The sequence below is a fragment of the Protobothrops mucrosquamatus genome, unplaced genomic scaffold (assembly GCF_001527695.2).
Source record: "Protobothrops mucrosquamatus isolate PMUCROS unplaced genomic scaffold, P.Mucros_1.0 scaffold461, whole genome shotgun sequence".
Lineage (NCBI taxonomy): Eukaryota > Metazoa > Chordata > Lepidosauria > Squamata > Viperidae > Protobothrops > Protobothrops mucrosquamatus.
The window spans coordinates 891,816-914,084 of NW_015386782.1; the positions used below are offsets into that span (position 1 = coordinate 891,816).

At 36.7% G+C, this 22,269-nt stretch overlaps 2 protein-coding genes across 3 annotated transcripts; one reads left to right on the forward strand and one right to left on the reverse strand.

The window, feature by feature from the left end:
• The first annotated feature begins 275 nt into the window (after positions 1-275).
• Positions 276-4,223, forward strand: CEBPZOS (CEBPZ opposite strand). The gene is made up of 4 exons (XM_015816494.1): positions 276-407; positions 2,260-2,385; positions 3,889-3,933; positions 4,118-4,223. Exons 2-4 carry the CDS (start codon positions 2,280-2,282, stop codon positions 4,198-4,200), a joined length of 234 nt encoding a protein of 77 aa, XP_015671980.1. The 5' UTR covers positions 276-407; positions 2,260-2,279; the 3' UTR covers positions 4,201-4,223.
• Positions 4,224-4,257: 34 nt separating this feature from the next.
• Positions 4,258-22,113, reverse strand: CEBPZ (CCAAT enhancer binding protein zeta). 2 transcript variants are annotated; one of them, XM_015816493.1, is made up of 16 exons: positions 21,962-22,113; positions 19,613-21,162; positions 17,862-18,093; positions 16,163-16,319; positions 15,182-15,270; positions 14,336-14,389; positions 13,601-13,703; positions 13,440-13,508; positions 11,996-12,062; positions 9,750-9,850; positions 9,354-9,411; positions 6,727-6,920; positions 6,387-6,470; positions 5,670-5,725; positions 5,502-5,583; positions 4,258-4,394 (listed from the first exon to the last, which is right to left on the reverse strand). In XM_015816493.1, the coding sequence occupies exons 1-16, from the start codon at positions 22,079-22,081 to the stop codon at positions 4,258-4,260; spliced, it is 3,153 nt and encodes a 1,050-aa protein (XP_015671979.1). In that variant the 5' UTR covers positions 22,082-22,113. The 2 variants fall into 2 exon arrangements, with proteins under 2 accessions (XP_015671979.1, XP_015671978.1); XM_015816492.1 differs by having other exon boundaries at positions 6,378-6,470.
• Between the last annotated feature and the right edge of the window lie 156 nt (positions 22,114-22,269).

Sequence of the window (22,269 nt, forward strand, 5' to 3'; positions counted from 1 at the left end):
AACATTGCTCCTGCGCGACTAATTTTTGTTTGCACCGACCATCATTCATTACTGTATTGCGAGGCTAATTCCGAAACACGCTGACAGAGGGCGCACTTCGCTCCGCCGGCTTTTTGCTTCAAAAGAATAACCCGGTCGCCGCCCGTAGGCGACGTAAAACTGCCACGGGACGAAAAAGAAGGCGTTATTTGCGGGGTTAAAGTAAATTGCGTAACCTCGAAGAGGTCACCTTTGCACATGTGCAAAATGGAAAGTAGTAGCTAAACTCCTCCAGCCGCGAAAAACACTTTACGCCTGCGCGCACAGGCTTGGCTCCTCCCTCGGAAGTAAGGAAAGAGGCATCAGAAGGCATGGAAAGATGATCGGAAGAGGACTTTTGGATTGTGAGTGTCTGGGCACTATCAATGGTAATTGCTGCTTGCATGTTTCGTCCCAAGTGAATAGTAGAGCAATGCCCGCTGCGTGGTTTTTGCGCGCGGAAACTTAGCAGCTCTGCATTGACGGTACTCATAGAAAGTCCTAGTTTGACCTGAAACTGGGAGGACTTTTCTGCCTCTGAGTCGGGAGGAAGGGTTGATTTGGGGGAGCAAATGGCAGTTCTCCGGGATCAGTGTTTCTCAACCTTGACAATTTTAAGGCATGTGGACTTCAACTCCCAGAATTCCACAGCCAGCAATGCTGGCTGTGGAATTCTGGGAGTTGAAGTCCACATGCCTTAAAATTGTCAAGGTTGAGAAACACTGTTTTGGATGGACTAACCCAGTGTTTTTCATTCAAACTTGGCAACTTTTAAGATGGGTGCATTTCAGATCCCAGAATTCTCTAGCCAGCATGCTGATCAGTTCAATACCCGTTACCAAAATAGTCATACATGATTTCATCCCACTGTCAGTATAATAAAATGGAAGTAATCGTCAGCAAAGGCCTTGGCAAGTCTTTTAGAGGAAATTTCAGTGAAGAATGTTAGCATTTATATTTATACTTTTAATGTTTCTAGATTTATATCCTACCCTCCGGTACGAGTGTGCACTTAGTGCACTGAAATTACATATCAAAGCTCAGGAAATCCAACAAGATCAGACTGCTCTTCCCAAGAATGGTGTTTTTTTTTTTTAGCAGTCTAACTCCCCCTTTTAAAGCAGCAAGATGTTTTTATAGAATAGTTGTCCCAAAAATCTGAAGGGTATTAATTAACCTTAGTACACTGCAAGGGAACTAGGGGATCAGCCATATTGGACTTAATTCTCATTAACAGAGATGAAATGATAGGTGTTGAAGCCATAGGAGCCTTGGTGGGGAATTTCAATAAACTTAAGAGCTTTTTTCACTGCTCACTTGAAAATATTTGCTTCCACCAACCACATGTTGATTCTTATTTTGCCTTTTGTCCTTTAAACCAGGGGTTCCTAATTCCTGGGCTGTGGCGCACAATGGGGCTGCCTATTCTGAATCAGGCCGCATGAGAGGTAGGCTGGCATGCACACACGTGCGCAGGCCAGCGTGCACACATGTGCACAGGCCAGCGTGCATGTGCGTGCAGCTCAACTTGCAGTTGAGCTGCGCATGCACACAAGCCCACTGCTCACGCAAGTTGACCGCACACACATGCGCACCGGTTCCCTCCCTCCCCCCAGCTGGGCCGCTAAACTGCAAAGGTTGGGGACCGCTGCTTTAAATTACTCACCTTTCTCTTCATCCTTTATACATATTTTGTGATTTTATCAGTCAAATATATTACCAAATAAATGTATTACTATTACTTTTATCACTCATTTTAGTATTCATTCTTTCATCCATTGCCTCTTAATGCACTCATTGACCCTATTTCTATTGCATCCAACTCTCATTTCCATTCAGAGCCTCAGTTCTAGTAGTCACGTCCATGAAAATTATACATTTACATCATCTTGAACATTTCTTAGATGTTTACACATAATGTATTAACAAAGAGATATCACACATTCTTAAGTGATTGAACTATGTTCTGAACATCCCATTCTTGTGCATGTTGAGTGAATGTTGGAATGTTGGAAATAAACTACAATTGAAAATCATTGGAACATCCAATGATTAACATGATTTAACATCTTTGTTAAATCACTCAGCAGTGATTTACAAAGATCTGTGAGATCTGTGGAAAACATGTATCTTTAGTTCTATTTCTTTCAGCTTCCTTGTATAAAGTTGTTTTGTTTCTTGTTCTTTAAAGTAACTACTGAAATGTTGTCACAACTGACCTCTATTTGCTTCTATCACTAGGATTTGGGATTGGCTAAACAATGAAGCCCCGATCTTCTATCAGGTTCTTCAAAAAAATTCTAGTTTTGGAAATTATTGGAGTTCTGGGGGCATACGCTTTGTATCACAAAATGAACTCAAGTGAAGGTAAGAATCTGATACAGCTTAACGTCAAGTAACATCTCTTGATGTGGGCAGTCATATCTGAAATGGGAAAAATATTTTGGATCTGGTGTTGGTACACTTACTGTATTGTCAGTCACACCATAAGGAAGCCATACGGTATTTTTTTTCTGGGTGTCCCTGGTATTATTGAGCAAGGTGCAGCTTCTTGAAGGTTGTGGCGATAGATCAGTTAAGTATGCTTGTGCTAGATCGACAATTGGAAAACACCTTTTCTACACATCCTTATTTATCAAATAATCTGACTAGGTCATAAATATTGTAATCTTGATAGAGCAGCAACTGATCCACATTTTCTGCATCTTCACTATCATTAGATTTGCTTATATGCCGTCAAGGCATTTTTCAACTCCTAGCAACTGTATAGATATGCCCATGGTGATCTGTCTATAACCTTTCACGTCTCTCAATGGCACTCGTTCCTACTGTAACTTGAGTCTGCTAGTTGTCCACTTCTTTTTACTTTCACCTTTCCCAGCGTACTATTATCTTTGAGGTGTGAAGACCAAAGCTATACCCACATTTCAGATATGATCAAAATACAGATTTGTATTAAGAGACTACTTATGATTACATTAATTTCCTCGGTTCCTTTTTCTTTTACTTTTATTCATAAGGAGATGCCTTTGTCAAACTATTTATCGCTATTTCCAAAATCCTCTAAAGCAGAGTTCCCCAACCTTTCCAGCTTTGCAGACTGGAATAAGGGGGGGGAGGACGGAAGAGGGGATGGTTCTGTGCAGGTGATTGGCAAGTGCACCAACCACTTATGCAAATGGAACGTATGTGCTCACCTCCTGCTTGCGCAAGTGGGGATCCGCGCGCACACTCACCTGCTTCCACAGCCCGGTTCCAAATAGCTCACAGCCCAGTAGTGAGCCGTGGTCCGGGGTTGGAGACCCCTGCTCTAAAGGATAGTCAGCATTAGTTTAAATCCTTCTAGCATATTTATGATTAATATTTTTTTCTAAATGTTCATAACTCTACACTTGCTTAGACTAAATTGTATCTTAATGCTCATTGTTCCAGGAGATTTTAAAGCTCTTAATTATCCCATTTTCTTTTAATCAGATAAATTGGCATCAACAAACTTATTCATTGCTAGTCTTTAAGCTCCTTTATGAATGCATTAAATATTGCTAATCCCAGTGCAGGTCTTTGAGAATCTCACTGTATCATTGAGACCTTTATTCTTATTCCTTCCTTTTTTTTTAAAATTAATGAAACATGAGGTTTTTTTAATCTTAGTACACAATAGCTGAGTTTCCCAAGAATTCTTTGGATATTAACTTTGTTAAAAGTTTTTGAAAAGATAAGGAGACATTTTGCTGTCTCTTTTACAAATTAGTTTCATATTCAGTGAATTCCGAAAGATTAGCACAATGTAAAAAAAGTATACACCGTGCAACTACTGTATTAACGTCTGCTGTAGTACTTTGTAACTAATAGAAATTCCTTTTACCCCAGATTTCAGACATAAAATGAAACGAAGGTGGCCATCTATTCTGGAAGGTATGTTTGGTTAATAATTATGCTAGTGTAATTCTTTCCTTTGATGAAACAAGCCATTTTTTAAATATAGTTGTTTGGTACAGATAACATTCTACAGGACTTCCCTCTGAAAATTAGAATAAAAATATACTCAAAATTCCATCTTAATTCAGCCAGGTTTTAAGGCATTTTCTTATTTTCACAGTTTATTACAAGAGTAATGAGTGGGCTGGTATTTATGGGATCAGAGAGGGAGATGAAGAGAAATGGCTTACAAAAAAACCCTAAAAGTAAGTAGAAACAATTTGGTAGTAGTTTGGTAGTAATATCAAAAAGAATTTACATTTATTTTTTTCGCTTGTATTTTTGTTTGTTTTTCAGTGGTTTGTGCCTGAACGTCTTTTTCTGCCTGATGATACTTTTCACATCTTTATTGTGAATCCACTTGTCGCGTTCTGCCTCCCACTTGAGCTGTTTGAAATCTAACAGAGGAAGACAGTGAATAAATTAGATGAGTCAATCGAATAAATACTCTTTAAACTTGAAAGCAAAGTTTTCTATTGGGATGCAAAGAATTTCTTAGGCAAGCATTCAAAAGATCAAAGCATGAATACTCTTGTTGTATTTTTTCATTAAAAAAAGCATGTAAGAAAAAAGGCTCTATTTTTTGTTTTGTTTTTCAGCAGGCTCTTCAATCTTATTACTGTACATTTCAGATATGTGTCTTTTCATAATATATCTAAAGCAGAGGTCTCCAACCTTTCCAGGCCCGCGGCCCAGAGGGAAGCAGCTTCCAAATTGGTGCACACGCGCACACAAACGGGGCCACGCGCAGCAGCATGGCACTAGCGGCCCTGTTTACACATGCGCAAATGGGCCACACACACAAAGTGCTAGTGGCCCCGTTCGCACCCATGTGCATGCACAAACGGGGCCGCGGGCGCTAATGCCAGTGGGGGGAGTGCCAGTCATTTCTGCAGCCCACTGGCCAAGAAGCCGTGGCCCAGTAGTGGGCCGCGGCCTATAGGTTGGGGACCCCTGATCTAAAGTAATTTAAAAAACAGTATATTTAAAAAACAGTAATAGAGGTCTCACCAATTTTGCTTTGGGACAATTGCTTTTTCATGTGTGAATAATTTTATGAAGTAAACATTTAACATTCCATCTCTATATAGAAACACTACAGATTGAATATAGATTTGACCTTCGTTTGGAAGCTAAAGAAATCTAGCCAAGGCTCCCAGTGGAATAAGCAGCAGGATACCAATCCTTATATATTTCTCATGTATGTTTCATCTAACCAGCACTTATAAAGAAGTATTTTATATGCTAAGTAAAATATGAAGCATAATAGAGAACCCAGGCATAAAAGGACTGAAAGTAGCAAGTTCATTAAAATTCCATTTAACATGATAAATATATCCTTAATCCTAATACTGCAGGGATTAGTCCTAGCAGTTGTCAGGAGTCAACAATAATATCAAACCAACTCAAAAATAATGGCTCTGCTCAGTAAGAATGTTACGTATGTATACCCTGTTGAGGTGGGATGTCAAAATATATTTCCTGTTCATATAAATGTTACTTACTTGCATTATCTTTGTTGGCCATTGCATTCATTCCAATATTGTCAAACTTGGACCCAATATTTTCATCCAACAAGTGGCCAAACTTTAAAAGAAATGCAATATAATTAGATTCTCTGAATGCCTTCAAATCAAGTACAATTTCATAGATACTAAAATCAATACACCTACTTCTTCTGCAGCAGCAACACCCCTATCTTTGAGTTTTCTTTTCCTTGTATTTGACCCTTGAAGAAAAAGAGCATTCAGCAACTGCTTCTACAGTTTTACATAAAGCAAGCATTCATTGTTGTTGATATAACAAAGTAGTGGCCAAAGAATCAATTGAGGCTGGAGGGAACTAGAAAAATCCACCAATCTGAGTTGGATAAAACTATTGTACAATGAACAATTCCAGTCTCTTAACTCGGCAGCAAACATCCTCATTTATAGATCCTACTTTCCACTGGTTTGGAAGGAATAAATTTGACAATATACTATAAATGTCCATGTTTCTCCCTCACTGAAATTCTTACTTTTTAGAAAGTTGATGTTATATCAGCCACTCCCCTGATATAAAAACCGGATTGACTGGTAATCTGTTTAATAATGTAATCAGAAAAGTCTCAAACAAAATGAATGTGTGGTTCAATGAAATTATATTGCAATGTAAAATCTCTTTGGAGTTACTTGCATTTAAAGACTTCATAAATAAAACTAAATCCCTTATTACCTTCCAATTCTCGCTAATATAAATCCCTGATGCAGTCTAAAACTGCTTGTGATTGTGCACTGGAAAAAAAATAATTCTGGTAACTTATGCTAATCCCTTGGTATTTTGACAGAAACATGAATTTCTCATGCTTCTTATTTGTCAAGTCTTAAAAGTATTACCTTTACCTATATTACCTTTAACTGATCCAGCAAAATCCATTTCTTTTTTTCTTTGGCTATTCTTACTGCCAGGTGTGACTTCAGTGTCTTTACTTTCACCTGTTACCAAAAAGAAGAGCCAGTAAAACTTGTATTACATAATAAAATTGAAAATTACCGCATAAAATTTGGTGACCTTCACATGGAAACAACTTGCATATTACAAATACTGCAACAACTCAAGATTTCATAGATATCCTCTGAGTAACTGCAGGCATTTCTACAACATCATTTTTAAAACTGGAACAATTTATCTGTATGGTTTACTGTTTTAGCAAGAGTGAAAAGTTTTAAGACTTTGGGAACTGTTGTTTACCTGGAGTGTTATCGTCATCTGACACATCCATGAAAGTCCCTCCCTCTTCATCAATATCTTCCCCAACGTCTTCGTCCATACTACTCAGAGAGACTTCCTCATCATCAAGGTTATCAAAATTGTCTTCCTCAGAATCTTCTGATTCTGTTTCGTCATTTGAATTTCTCTTCTTTTTCTTTTTGACTTTTATATTACTAAAAAATTAGGAAAGAAACTTTAAATACCCATCTCCTGTATACTTTTTCTCACAATTCTTACCTTAAATAGGCCTTTGTAGATTTAATACTTGGTGGAGAAAGGACTATCTTATGATTGTGGTGCTTTATTTTGAGACAGCCCAGATTATGTTCTCTGTATATCTTTCAGTGTTTTTGACTAGAACAGTATATAACTGTTGTTAATACATATGTAACTTGTGAATGCTAATCAAATTAGAATTTATCACCTGCACTTAAGCTGATGGCTCAATTAAGGAATTTACTGGTAATGCTTCTTTTACACTGTAAGGAAATCTGAAGAACCTCAGTCATCAATGTCACACTACTTTATAGTAGACAAATTAGTCAACCTTTATGCAAAAGGAAAACAGATAAAAATCTGCATCAGAAATAGCATTATCTGAAACTAAGAGTGATATTTCAATACCCCAGAATTATTTACTTATATCCTGCCTTTATTATTTTTAAAATAACTCAAGGCAGCAAACATACCTAATTCTACCTCCTATTTTCCCCACAACAACCTTGTTGGGCTGAGAGAGAATGACTGGCCCAGTTAGCTGCTAGAACTCTGATCCAAAGCTGGAGTACTTGATAAAAAGAACTTTTCACTGTGAGTTAGCTATAAATGTGCACAAAATTAAATATACAGGATGCACCATAAATGTGGTTTTGATTATGAATTTAGATGCAGATACTTTCACAAAACTGCTTAATGGTTAAATTTGATCTTCTAAATCTCTTTATATAATCCAAGAATGCTGATCAGCTTTCCATCCCAAATCCCTATTTTCCTTTAACGCTAACATTTCATAGCATTTGAAACTTGAACTAATGGGAACAAAAATACATAATGAAGTATCAATGGCTCTCCCAATTTTTGTCTTCTTGGCCAATAAAAAAGTGCTCCAAACTATTCAATAAAGGAAGCACTAAACTCCAAATATATTGGAGGGGGAAGGGAGATACAAATAAAAATGATCCATTGCTTATTCTACTGTGTTTCCATTTCACTGTTTTCATTTAATAGGGCTTGAAATAGGAAGCATATACAAAAACCAGTTGACACAAAGTTTTACTTTGTAATGAATGCCAAGGTAAATGCTCTGTGTCAACTGTTTCTTATATAATCCTTATTTCAAGTCTAAGCACTTTATATCTACATCAAATTATGGTGAAAAGAACTCAAAAAGGGATTAATTTATTTCCATACACACATTATCAAAATTATTTTCATACATAGAACAGAAGTACTTTTTAAAGTGTAGATCTGAGAGATTTACACTGCAAGATAGTACTTTTCTCCTCAACCTCAAGGACAAATACACCAAGGACATAAAACATACACTTCAGAACTCTAAAATATTAGTTTGTTTTTTTTTAAAGTATCCTTTCTAAACAAAACAATTCAAACACTGCAAAGGTTAAAAAAGGTTTTCAATATTACATCAGGTAGATCACTTGGGTAAGTTCAGATCTTTCTAAAGTAATGATAATTCTCAGATAATACCTCATTTTTGCTCAAATCAAAACCCTAGAAAATAAATAAAAAATAAAACAAGCATGCTCTAGGGCAGGGGTAGGCAACCTTGGTTCTTTTATGACTCGTGAACTTCAACTCCCAGAATTTCTGAGCCAGCCATGCTGGCTATCATGCTGGCTCAGGAATTCTGGGAGTTGAAGCCCACAAGTCATAAAAGAGCCAAGGTTGCCTACCTCTGCTCTAGGGTTATGTTTTGCACAAAATTACATTAATTTCATAGTAATTTGGATGATTGGTAATATTTCAAGTGTGAAGTTCTATTCTAAATCCCATTCAGTGACATAACATTAAGGGGTGAGGTTTTTTTCAGAAGAGTCCTGAGCTATCATGTACTACCTACTGTAAAATCAGTTCTTAGTGCTAGTTTAAACCAGTTATTTATGTTCTCTAGAGCAGTGATGGCAAACCTTTTAGAGACCGAGTGCCCAAACTGCAACCCAAAACCCACTTATGTATCATCGGGTGCCGGTTGGGTGTGGTCCATTGGCTGGGTGAGGCCCATTGGCTGGGTATGGCCAATCGGGTGGGTGTGTCCCATTGGGTGGGCGTGGCTGCGGTGATAACGGCAGACTGGGTGGGACTAAAAAGTTCAATCAATCAATCAATTCCAATTTTGCAAGATCTTTTTTTTTCCCGCGAGAAGTTGAAATTGACTGATTGATTGAACCTTTTTTTTTTTTGCACACAGCGGCGGAGGCCTAAAGTGAAAAGGTTTTATAAAACCCAGCTGAAGGCCTAGGACTGGGGCGATGGCGCGAGTGCCCACAGAGAGGGCTCTGAATGCCACCTCTGGCACCCGTGCCATAGGTTCGCCACCACTGCTCTAGAGTCTTTAGAATTTATATACAGAATTTTAAAAATCTTACCCAGCAAAATTAAGATCACTCTCAATATTCTCAAAATAACTGTCTTGTTCAAATGAATCTGAAAGAAATTAGGTATGATATTGCAATGTCAAAGTTAAAATATTTTAAATTTTAAAGTACAATTCATTGTAATTTATTGTAGAGAACCACAGAAGGGAAATGGCAGCTAGCAAAACATGAATTAAACCCAAAAAGAAAATGTTAGAAAGTAACTTAAAAGTAGCTCTGTCTAAATTCTCTTTGATATAGGTGGGAGGTAAATGAAAGCATTTTCAGGTTTTCAAGACTGGTGTCAAATAGTAACTACCACATTCAAAGGAAGTCGAATGTTCTGTATATCGTTTATGAATTATTATTTACCTGAGAGGAGGAAAAGAACAGTGTGCATAGCCTTACCTAATGCTCTTTCAAATTCTTCATCATCCACATCTTCTATACTTTCATTATCTCCCTCAGGCTTCCTTTTTACTTTGTCCAAATCTAATTTTTTATAAAACCTGAGAATCAAAAGAATATTGTACATGTCCACATAAAACTCGTGGTTATTGAGATATGTCTAATCTGTTCGAGTAATACACCACTCAAGACTTTACTTTTATAAACGCTATCATTTTAAAGTCATTACAGGTAGTCCTCTGGTTCCGATGGCAATGGGGACCAGGATCGCCACTGCTAAGCAATGCAATCATAACCTCAATACGTGCAGGTCATTAAGCAGGAAGAGGCAACTTACTACCTTCCCTGATAGCTTCTCCATTGACTTTGCTTATGAGAAGGTAGCAGGGAAGGTTGCAAATAGTGGTCACAAGACTGTGGCTCCCTGGCAGCATAATCATGACCCAAGCACTCAGACCATGATCACATGACCATGGGGTTCTTGCGATGGCTAGAACTTTGAAGACTGGTCATCTGTCCATTTTTTTCAGAACTACCATAACTGTAGCTTTGATTTCAAACACAATTGGTTGATATCACTTATGAGAAAAGCAAATACTGTATATTTATCAAATTGTTGCATTAAACATTTAGACTCCATTATACTTCACTTATTATTTGCTAAGATGACAGATCTTTTTTAGGCCAACTGTGAAGGCATTTCTTCCAATTAACAGAAAGATACATTGCCATATGCTGCTTTCAGATAAAAAGAGAACCCTTTCAACATTCCCAGTAATATACTGTAGTATGACAAAATTAGTTTGACCTATTACTGTTTTATTATGAACTGAGTATTACATGCCATCAAATCCATGACAATCTATCCCTAAGCTGATCCATCAGATGTTCCAACAATGCACATATTGCCACTGTCCATCCACCTTGCTGCAAGTTATTCTCTTTTCTTCCACCATTCCCAGCAATAAAGATTTCTCCAGAAAGCTAGGTGTTCACATAATGTGTCCCAAGTAAGATAATTTGAGCCTGGTCATTTCTGCTTCAAGTGATGATTTGTTCACTGATGTATTACAATTCTTCAGTCAGTCATTTCTCTTTATTTGCTGTTGTTTACCTTTCCTATTCTTTCATGTACTGTTATTCCTTAATATTGATTTTGATTGATATAAATGATTTAATAGGCTTCATTTTGCTAGACATGCTAGTGGGAGTCCACTGACACAGATGCAAATAGCCAGAGATAAACTTTGAAGGAGCCATGAAAGTTTTCCAGACAACATAGCTGATTTAATGCTTCAAGGAGGATCCTAGTCTGGTGCTAATAACACTCTTGTTGAAGTGACTCTTTGGAATACATTGCACGATACTATATCCTAAGACAGGGGTGTCAAACTCAAATTTCATTGAGGGCCGCATCAGCATTGTGATTGCCCTCAGGGACTGGGTGGGTGGGGCCAGGGTGGGTGCGACCTACTGGGTGGGCATGGATGGAGTGGGTGTGGCCAGCTCTACATCGTTTGTGTCAAGGGTGCCTGTGGGGGACTGGGCAGGAGTGGGATAGATCTGAGGGTCTCTGGCAGAATGGGGTGGGACCAGAGCAAGTGCCAAGGCATGGTCCACTGGAGGAGCCTCACTGTTCCTCTCAGGCCATGCAGGGGAGGGCTTATGGAACTAAGACTGAATGCGTTTCAGCATAGATGGCCACCACAAAATTGTATATTGACTCCCGGCTGGCTTGGGCCAGGGCCAAGGCAGAGGGGGCCGTTCCCTCACTGTTTCCAGGATGGCTTCGCGGGTCACATCCAGCCCCCGGGCCTTGTGTTTGACATGTCTGTCCTAAGATGATACCAAGACATGTTTTTTGTGAGGTCTTGATTATCTCTCTACTTCTCAATAGCAGAATATCAGGGCTGAAAAATCAATAGCAAGATTTCCCCAAACAGATATTGAAGTTGATGTTGACAAATGGAGACAATCATTGAGCTAGTTCATACAATTGCATTTTATCATGTATCCTTTCTCCTTTATAGTTTTTAGAAGCCTTTGGCATTACTTAATTTTTTTCCTCCTGACAATCCCCTCCCTATTCTATACAATTGTATTAATTATGAGATTTGCACAAGCACTGCTATAATAAAAGCTGTAATGAAAATATGTGCCTGTAAGAAAAAACCCTCCCCACATCCAGTCCAGAATAAAAGGGTTATTGGTATACCAAAATATAATTTTAAAAAATATGTAATTACCTGTGGAAAAATACTTCGTCTACAGGTATTTTGCTTTCATCTTGTGAAAGGAATTCTTTACTATTCACTAGAAATAGAAATATTAAATGTACCATGTATCATATAGATTACCCTTACACTGATTAAAATTGCTAGCTCTACATAAAAACAGATTTATATAACCAATAGAAACCGATGTGCCGATTAAATTCTTAATAATATAAGGCTGACAAGAAGCAACAAGACTGGAACTTGGGACACTTAAGCCCAAATGCTTAAGTATCGTCTCTGCATATATTTCCTACTTCCTATCCTAAATTTGTTGAATAAGATATGTAAATACAACACTTTCTTTCTATTTGGATCCCAAAACACAACACAATTTGAAATTACCAATATAATTTCAACATGTTTTAAACAAATTAATTTGATTCAAAAGCTTTAACAAAAAGAAGCGTTACAACATGGAGAATTCAATTAATGAGGCTCATTGGAGGGGTTGCATCTAGTGTCCCTCTGCTGCTGGAGGGATTTATTGATAAAGCACAGGCTTCCCAGCAGAAGAAAGAAAGTGATGATTTACTAAAGTCTTACAATCCTCCAAACCTTTTGGATCTTTTTCTCTTTAAAAAACAAAATTAGTGTCACAACGCTACTGAAAATGCCCTATTTATAAAATTTCGAAGCAAATAAAAAAACTTCTTCTGAACCAAAATTATATAGGTATGCCTGGTGAGTATATTGTACCCAAATTCTTAGAGGAAAGATGGGGAGACAAATCCTCCCTATACTTCCTCTTGTACCCAGTTCTAATCGCTAGTCTAAATTCATGAGAATGAAGCTAGACAAAAAGATATCAGTTCTTGGAATTAGAAAGATATATAATACTTCAACAAGTCCTCTAACTCAGACTAGCTGCCAATTTGAAATGTTACCCAAAGCTAAACACCAATGCATAGTATCAGAACAAATACATGCATTATATAATATATTTAAGAAAGTTTAAATTACTTTCCGTATTTAAACCATTTAGTCAGAAAAAATGTATTTATGTGGTACCCAAAAAAATCACTATTTTTTAATTGTATCAGGAAATTTGAGTCTCTCCTCTTCGATCCAATGGAAGCCTCTAGGAATGGAAGAGCCAAATGTGATCGCCAATTACCTCTTTTATCCCTAAGACCCTTGAACTCTACCCAGCCCAAATTTGCTCTAGAGGATTGAGAAAAACTCCAGAAAAATGTAGCTAGTATTTTGGTGGCTGCAGGAGAAATGGCAGAAAAAAATCCTTGTATAATAGGCATTTCTATTCATAGGACCTTCTGATTCAGAAGACTCCAGTGAATGATATTCAATGGACACAACACATTTTATGGCTTCTATTGAAACCAGTGGACATCACAACAGTGTTATAATAATGACAGGAAATTACCAGTGATAACTGTTAGAACACAAGCTATTTTACCTGCCAGGTTTCGCACATCATTCATGGACTGTTTCTTCTTTGGCTGCATTACCACACTACTGGTATTCTCTGCAAAAATAAGTTAAGAGATCAAACAAACTTATAATAGTTGCTATGTTAACCTTAATCTTTGATACTTTACTAAACTAAAGGCTTCATACCTTTGCCTTTGTGAGCTTTGGGATTTCTATAAACAAAACGATCCAAAAACCTCATTAATGTGAAATCCTGTAGAGGATCACCTGAATATTCAATGTAATTACCCTAAATCAGAGAGAGAGGAAAAATCACATTTACAATTAGCACAAGTAGTATGCCAGTGGAAATTTTAATGTTAATGCTATTTTTTATATTTTTATAATGATTATTCTATTTATGTGCTATTTTTTATTATATTCCACTCAGTCACTTCCTGTGAGATGGGCAGCCATATATATTTGATTAACAAATAAACAAGTCTTTACTCAAAGTGAACTATTAATAGGAAGAATTGCCAGGATATGACACTGATTACTTAAACTGTGGGGGGAAATTGTAATTCTGTATAATCTGGATCAAAACAGTACTTCCACTTTCTTAAAAGAATGAATACGATAGTAATAACTCTTCCTGTTCTACTCAATAGACTTGTAAATACCAAACAAATAGAATCAATCCATTTATCTATTAATATTGTTGAAATGAAGATCAAATAATATCTGCATGTTAATATCAGTCTATGTCTAAACTATGTATATGTTTATATTGTCAACTGGCAAAATGATCACCTTAAACTAGACGGGTAGGCAAATTACACCCCTTTTTGCTTTTTGCTTCTTTCTGTGTTTTGGGATGGGAGAGCCTTTCTCTACAATTCAAGGGAGGAAATGTAAAGGAAAATAAGAAACTCAACTAACCTCTAGAATTCTTTTTGCAAAAAGAGCCACAGATGGATGGAAGTGTTCTGAAAGCTAGAAAGACCAAAGTTATATACTCAATATTTTAAGATGTTGAAATCTCTAATACTGTTAAAAATACAAAGAGTTATTTAAGTCAAGAGGGGAAAAATAATTGTACAGTACAAATATTTATTACCATAATTTCTTTCGTTTAATACTAAAGACCTACAAATACTCCAACCTGCATACCTAAAACCAAATGAAATACAGGAAAGATTAGAGCAAAATACAAAATCAAGGGTTTCAGTTCCTTCTAATACCACACCTGAGTGACTGTTCATCTTGTGCTCATAAAAAATCTAAGCAGTACTTTCCTGAATTCCCAAAAATGTGTACAGTTTGCTAAACATAAATATCTAATGGGATAATTCTCCTCACTGCCCTAAAGATAGGAAATCATATTTTATTATTTCATTTAATTCTACCTTTCTACTTTTGTCTTTCCATTTGGATCTTAAGACAGAGGATTCCTCATTTTAGCTTCACAAGGTCCCTGTGAAGGAGGTTAGGAGAAACATGACTTATCCAAGACATCAAAAGTAAGGAGGGATTTGAGTCTGTGTACTCTGTAACTAATGCTGTAACTAAAGATTGGGCAACCAGTTTTGGCTCAGACACTCACTTATTTTGTGCTTTGCCTGGGAAAGCAGCATGAGGTATGGCTAATGATATCTTCAGGTGGAATAGAATGAGGATCAAATGGCTGAAGCAGCATAAATAAATTCATAACATATAAATATAACTACAATATCATGATCACATTAGGCAGATTTCTCCTAAATTTTCATACTTGAAAATTTGTACCTTTTTCAGTTCCCAAAAGCTTGTTCTGTCAGCTTCACAGTATGAAGGGTTCCGGGACAATGGGTCATAGCTACCTGTGCCTTTGCCACCTGTTAAAGAAGAGATTTTTATTACTTTCCCAAGTAAGTTATTACTTTTACTAGCTGTACCCGGCCACGCGTTGCTGTGGCTCAGTCTGGTTAAATGGAAAAGAAAGAAAAGAGAAATCGTAGCGTGTGTTGCTTTTACGTCCAACAGATGGCGCTGTTTTTCAAAAAAAAGCATGTTTTACCTGTCACAGGTGTGACATCTATATAATAGTAGGTATATAAAAACACGCCCGTATTCGAATGCAACATTGTGTCAAAATTTCAAAGCAATCGGTGAAGAACTTTCGGAGATTTAAGATTTTGAACAAACGAACATTTACATTTTTATTTATATAGATTACTTTCCTAAATAAATTAACAGAAATACTTAGTTAACAGACAAGAGCAGGAAATAGACCTTTCTGCAGTAAACATCCCCGACATCTCAGCTATTGTATATCTTACCCGAAATCCATGTGGTTTAGATGGCAAAGGACAGTGAAGAGCAGCATGGCAAGCCAATGGCTCTTACTACTTACTACTCCAAGTACAGCTTTTAATCAGATGACAGTAGAAAGAGAATGAGATATCTTAAACAAAGCAGGAATCTAAGTGATCAAAGAAATAAAAATTCTTCTTGGAAGAATTCGACTCATGGCCCAACAAAACTCCTAATCCTTCAATTCCCATTCAGTAATTTTATTTTAAAAAATTCTTGGGAAAATTAATGCTTTATGACCTGTCCATTTTAATATTCACATCCTTCTGCTGACTGTTTTAACTCTTTCATGTAACAAAGCAAACTCTGAGTAATGTCCCTCAAATTAAAATCTGCAAATTTAAAAAAATCTGCTAAAACTTTAAACCCTATTATAATGATTATTGAACAAACATATTTTCAAAACATTTTTACCTGCTAGATTCTGGTGATGTACCCATGATGCCTCTGAAGCCTGGTTATGGGGTTTTGTAGACTGTCCTATATCTTCATTTTCTATCGGTTTGTCTGCATCCACAAGGTTTTCTTCTTGTTCTTCAAGATCATGAAAATGTTCCTCATCATCTGATTCCTATAGAAATAATCAGTTTTAAGCGGAACAGTCAATATAGAAATTAAGATAGCTCTTAGAACAGGGGTCCCCAACCCCCGGTCCATGGACTGTTACTGCGAACCGAGCCATGCAAGCAGCAGGCAAACACACAAAGCTCCACTTGCACAAGCAGCGAGCGTGCGCACAAAACCATCCCCTCCCCCCCATCTCCATTGCTAGTCAGTGGAGTTGGAAAGGTTGGGGACTACTGTCTTAGAAGATAAGCAAGCAGATACAGTTTGATAATAACTTCCAAAATCGCAGAAATAGTTTGAAAATAGTTCATAAAAGTAGATAACTTCAAAACAGCAAATAACAGTTTGAAGGGTAAACTGTGAAAGCAAAAGCAAATAAGTCAGAAGGCTACATAAAGCACATCAATGAAAAAGAATTTATATTTCATTACATTTTTATAGTCTTATCTCCAATCTTAAACCCAGCGGTCTTTACCATCAAACATGTGTAAGATTACAGAGTTAAATAGCTACATCTTCAAAGTTATACCCTTGACTTTGAAAATCCCAGAATTATTTTTGTTAACAGTATTTATTTTAAACTAGCAGGCCACAAAATTACATTTAGGGTTTTAAAAACATTAATCTAATAAAACATAATGGAAACCCAAGTATCAGCGAGAATGAAACTGTCCTTTTTTCCTAAAATGTAATTATTTCTGCTAATTGAATGTAAAGATTCAACTTTTGAGACAACTTAATTGGGCCTAACACAATTATACATTTTAAAACTGTGTGTAACATACCATTTCTTTGACAAAACAACCTTTAAGTCATCACCTTTATTTCAAGGGAATGTTTTTGGAGGAAAAAAAATCAAGTCAGCCTTGACTCCTGGCAGCTATATGAGCAAGTCCATACAGTTTTCTACAAAGCATTTTGGAAATGATTTGCTCTCTTTTATTCCTAGGGCTGAGAAAAAGTGACTGTCCCAAGGCTACCCAACTGACTTTCATGCCTAAGGCAGTTATTGCTGTTCTAACTCCAATACCTTAACTACTAGAGCAGGGGTAGGCAACCTTGGCTCTTTTATGACTCGTGGACTTCAACTCCCAGAATTCCTGAGCCAGCATGGCTGGCTCAGGAATTCTGGGAGTTGAAGTCCACGAGTCATAAAAGAGCCAAGGTTGCCTACCCCTGCACTAGAGCAAACTGATTCTCAAAAGACAGTTCACAAATACTTAAAATTATTCTGCAATAATTTTATTTAGAAATTAAGTGTGATATCCAGCACTAGGGATCTGACATTTATTTTGTTCTTGAAAATAAAACATAGATTATAAATTACAGTACCTATTATTTTTCAACTATTACAACTCAGTGGGAAAGATTATTCATCAGACCTATCTGACTCTAATTATACACAATACTCCACTAATAGTTGATCCTCTCAACTAAAGGATCATTGGTAAAACAAGCATCTTAAAGCAGTCTCAGCATTTTAAAAAATGGAAGTCAGTAGATAAGGTAGGCTAAGAAAAAAACATGCAACCGGAACATATCATACCACATGATCCTGCAGCTGTACCCATAAGCCTGGTTTTATTTTCAGAAGTTCAGACACAAGATATAGGACCCCACAGGCAAATGGTGGCATTTGTCCGCAGGTGACTTGAAGTAATCGTTTCACGAAAGCTTTAACTCGTCGCAATAGTGTGTCAGCCTTCAAAGATTTGTAGACAAGGTTGAGAAACATGGATGGCTTGGCACATAATGCTACTCCAGGATCTAGCAACTTTCTGCAAAAAATATTCACATTAGATCATTGCAGATATTTTCTTATGTAAGCTAACCATCTCCTCTCTGGACAAGACAATTTAAGATTGCACACCATACAGTTGCTCCTCACAAGGAGACAGCAGTCTCCAGTGGGATTAGAACTCTGAGACAGCAACATCTCCATCTTGTTCAAGCCACAGTCAGTGTCTTTATGGACACTGGGTTCGCATATAACCTTTTCTGATCATTTTCAAACATTGCTTGTTAAATACTTTTCAGATATTAGGAACTTTTAGACTGACAAAATTTATAGCACCAGATTTTTTCCTTCAATTCTTTGCAAAAGAGGTTTTAAATACAAGTTTAAGGAGTCAGGACTAAAAAATATTTTAGAACAAAAGGGTGATTACAATTTAATTTTGAAATGATGTAAGAGTACAGGTGGCTTTGAAATAAGATTTTGAAATTAATTGTAAGACTCCTTCCAAGGAAAAATGTTGTTTTGAATGCTCTTTAAAAAAATGATAGGATGAGACTCTGAAGGGTGGACACTAGAGGGAATTAAAAATTATAATTAAAGGAGAAAAACATTTAAATTTGGCTTACTAATACAGAATGAAGCAAAATATTTTAACACTGGATATATTGAAGGATATTTTTGAACAATGGACCCAGAAGTTAATTTTAAGAGTGTCTGCCACTCTTAAAATTTTACCTGCAAAATTGAAATTGATTTGAAAGTGGATTTAAAAACAGACTACAAGAATTATGAAAAAAGATGCTATGCTGGACCTATAAAACAGACCAGCTGGTGACTTAATAATTAAAAGCGATATACAAATAACAAACCAAGAGAATGAGCCAGATAATTTTCTTATGTTGGATTTACAAAAGAAGCTTATTAAAACTTTAATGAATTCTCTGAGCAGGGATAGAGAAAAAAATGAAAAGAAATCAAGTTCTAGGATATTATTTGAACTTTGTTAAAAATAAAAGTAATATAAAGTTCACTTAATTTTATCAAGGTTAAAATAGATGTTATCTCTTGACAGCCCTTAATGGATTTTTGCTAATAAAAACTGAAATGTGGTGGCTTTAAGAATTTATTTATAGATAAGAGATGGAATATGGGAAGAAGTGATCATTTGTTGTATTTTAAGAGAAGATGATAAATTACTAAAATCATTTATACTTGTGATGAAGTGGGATGTCATTTTTTTACATACTTTTTCTTTACTATGTTATATTTTTATTTCTTTTCTGCATTTTCTATTCTAATTCTTTTATTTTTTTTAGTTTATATTTTTATCTCTGTAGTTGTAATTTTTAATAAAAGTATTATTTAAAAAGGATCAAACACCAAATAGTTTACACATGCATGAACTCTCCAAAAATACAGGTTACCTATCCCTTGTCATTAGTAGATATGAGTAATTAGTTGGTACAGAGGTGACTGAAGTGCAATGTGCGTATCACAACTTAAAGAAATATTATTTTAAAAAACAATATCTGACAAATCAAAATATGCATGGCACTTACTTATATAAGGCTATGTAATATCTGTCAGAGATAGTCTGATTAGAATCCATCACCTGAAACAGCAACATCAAGGCCTGTACACTAGTACTGAAGTTCACAATGTGTAAAACTTTAAACAAGGTATCCATTTGGTCTTTTATTTTTTCACTGCTAGTCTGAGCATAAGGATATGCTCGATTCACTCCAGTCAGTAGAGCACTAAGCATTTTAGATCCAACATCCTTCTTCTTGATGCAAGATTGGAAAAAACAAAAGTAGAGTGTTGTGAGTTTATTAGCCAGCTCACTTTCTTCATGGCTAAGAACTATCTGGTTCAAAAAGCAAACTGCATAGTATTGTGCTTTGGGGTTAATGTTTGATCTGTAGAGAAGTCTCTCCACTTCATTACACACTACTCCTTTCATATTGGGGTGCTTATGAAGCAAAGTCTCAAGAAGATAAGATGCTTTAGTGGCTACTTTGTTTTGAGGATCTCCCAATTTATTGACCAACTGAACAAGGAAAGCCTTTTCTTGCTCTACTTTATTACAGAGCAATTCATGGGCTGTGGATAGTGCACGACTCTTTGTTGCTATCAAGGGATCATGAGTCAATGATTCTAACACTTGCACAAACTCAGCTATCCAGTGCTTCAGGTGATGCTCAAAATACCACAATATTAAGCGCCTGTCTCTTGAATCCCTGTTGCCACTTGAAAGCTTCTCCAGATTGTCAAAAGGATGTTGAGAGAAAGTGTGCAGTTTTCGATTATCTGGCAAGAGATGAGTCATGAGAAGTTCTTTGAAAGTATCCAAGGCCATTAAGCTTTGCCTTCTGCTGCCTTTCTTTTTGATCATATTAACCAGGATCTCTATAAATTGAAGTGAGTGAACAGGAGCATCTTGGATGAGAAGAGTCATAGCGGCCATTCTGTCAGCAAGTGTTCCTGATGATACCACTGTCTTCATCCATACAGACGATGATCTTTTCTGCAAATTTGTGTTGTTTTTGTAAAGATTTATTTCCTGTTCATAAAGTTTTTCAGCCAAGGCTTTGTATTTGGATACAAGAAATTGATTTTGAATTTCAGCAGAAAATTCATTAGTATACTCCAGGTCATACCATTTTCCCCCTGGTTTTATGAGCAATGCCTGTCGCACATGAAACTGAAAAACATCTTCTTCCTTTGCTTTCTTTGTTCTCAGCAAAGATGCGCTGTTTTCATTGCTAATGGGGATTGGCTTTTTCACTTTATCTTTAGCAGTATTCAACTGAGCACTTACTTTGTTTACTTTTTTTTCCTTGTCTTTTTTTCCTACTGTAGTTACATGTACTCTTTTTTGATTGGTCTTTTCACTTGGGGAAGATTCTTTTTCTGGTTCTATTGCTGCTTCCTTCTCTTTTTCTTTTTCTTCTTCTTCTTCCAGGAACTTTTTGGAATATTTGCTCACACCTAGTGAATTTATAAATGCTTCTAATTCACCTTGATTTAAATCGTCAATTGTTCCTTTTTTGCCCCCATCTACAAGCTCTTCTGATTCATTCAAAGCAGCGAGCATGATATAATCTTGCTGTATAAAATAAAATCAAGAAGCTATATTAGTATCTTTAATTCACGATTGATAATCATGTGATAAGCAGCTAAATCAAACAGGGAAATTATAAGATATATTGCAAGTATCTTAACAACAAAGAAACCTAGTAAATTTGTTGAAGTCAGAAGAGAAGAATAATAAAGTTTCCTGAATCTAATATATATTTAAAAGACTGATAGAAAGACATTGTTTTGCTTTTGTGTTAGGTTAGGATTTTAATAAACAGTCACAAGTATGCTAAGAGAAGTTATATTTTAAATTGGGGGTGGAGCATTAACAGCTCAACCAAGTGTTCTGAGCCTTCTGCCACTGCCAGAAAAGATATGGGTAATCTGTTTCCAAATTGTTCAATCCAAAACCACTGTAACTATATTTCAAGACTTTGCAAACATCATCTGTTAAAAGTTTATCATTGAAATGCACTTGGGTGCTAGAGTTACGCCGTATATGGCAAAATCTTGCTTGCTATCTAGTTTCACAATGCATTCTCAGTGGCCAACCAGATGCTGATCAAAAATGCAACAATTTTGGGCATTTGGGGAATTTGAGGACTTGTTTTCTCAACACATCTAGAGGCCAGCAATCTGATAAATGTCCAAGGTATGAAGCACTTTATCGTGAGCAGACACGTCACAGGGGGGAAAATACAGCATTCAACCAACTCTTTCAATAAAGAAGAAGAAACCCCTCGATGTTAATTAAATGCTTCAGCTACCCTCCCAACTCATGCTTTCACAATACTCCGGTCCCTGTTGCATCAATGACGGTCTCTTACTTTAGTCCCACCGAGGCGCAGCACCTCCTCCAGCGTAAATTCACTTTCATCGTCGGCCGCATCGTCGCTATCCATCTCCTCGCACTCCGGCGGCGCCATTTTCCCGGGCAGACCACGCATCGCAGAGCGAGTCCCCTCATTTCCGGGAAACAGAGAGGACCCACCTCTCAAGGGAAAGGACCTGGAAGATAGGGAGTAAATAAACGAACGATAATGAAGCGTCCCTGGCTTTTTAAACATATCCGGGGGGAAAGGCCTCGGTTGCCTAAGAATATTTGTAGAACAACTGTGACCTTCGACTGTAGGTC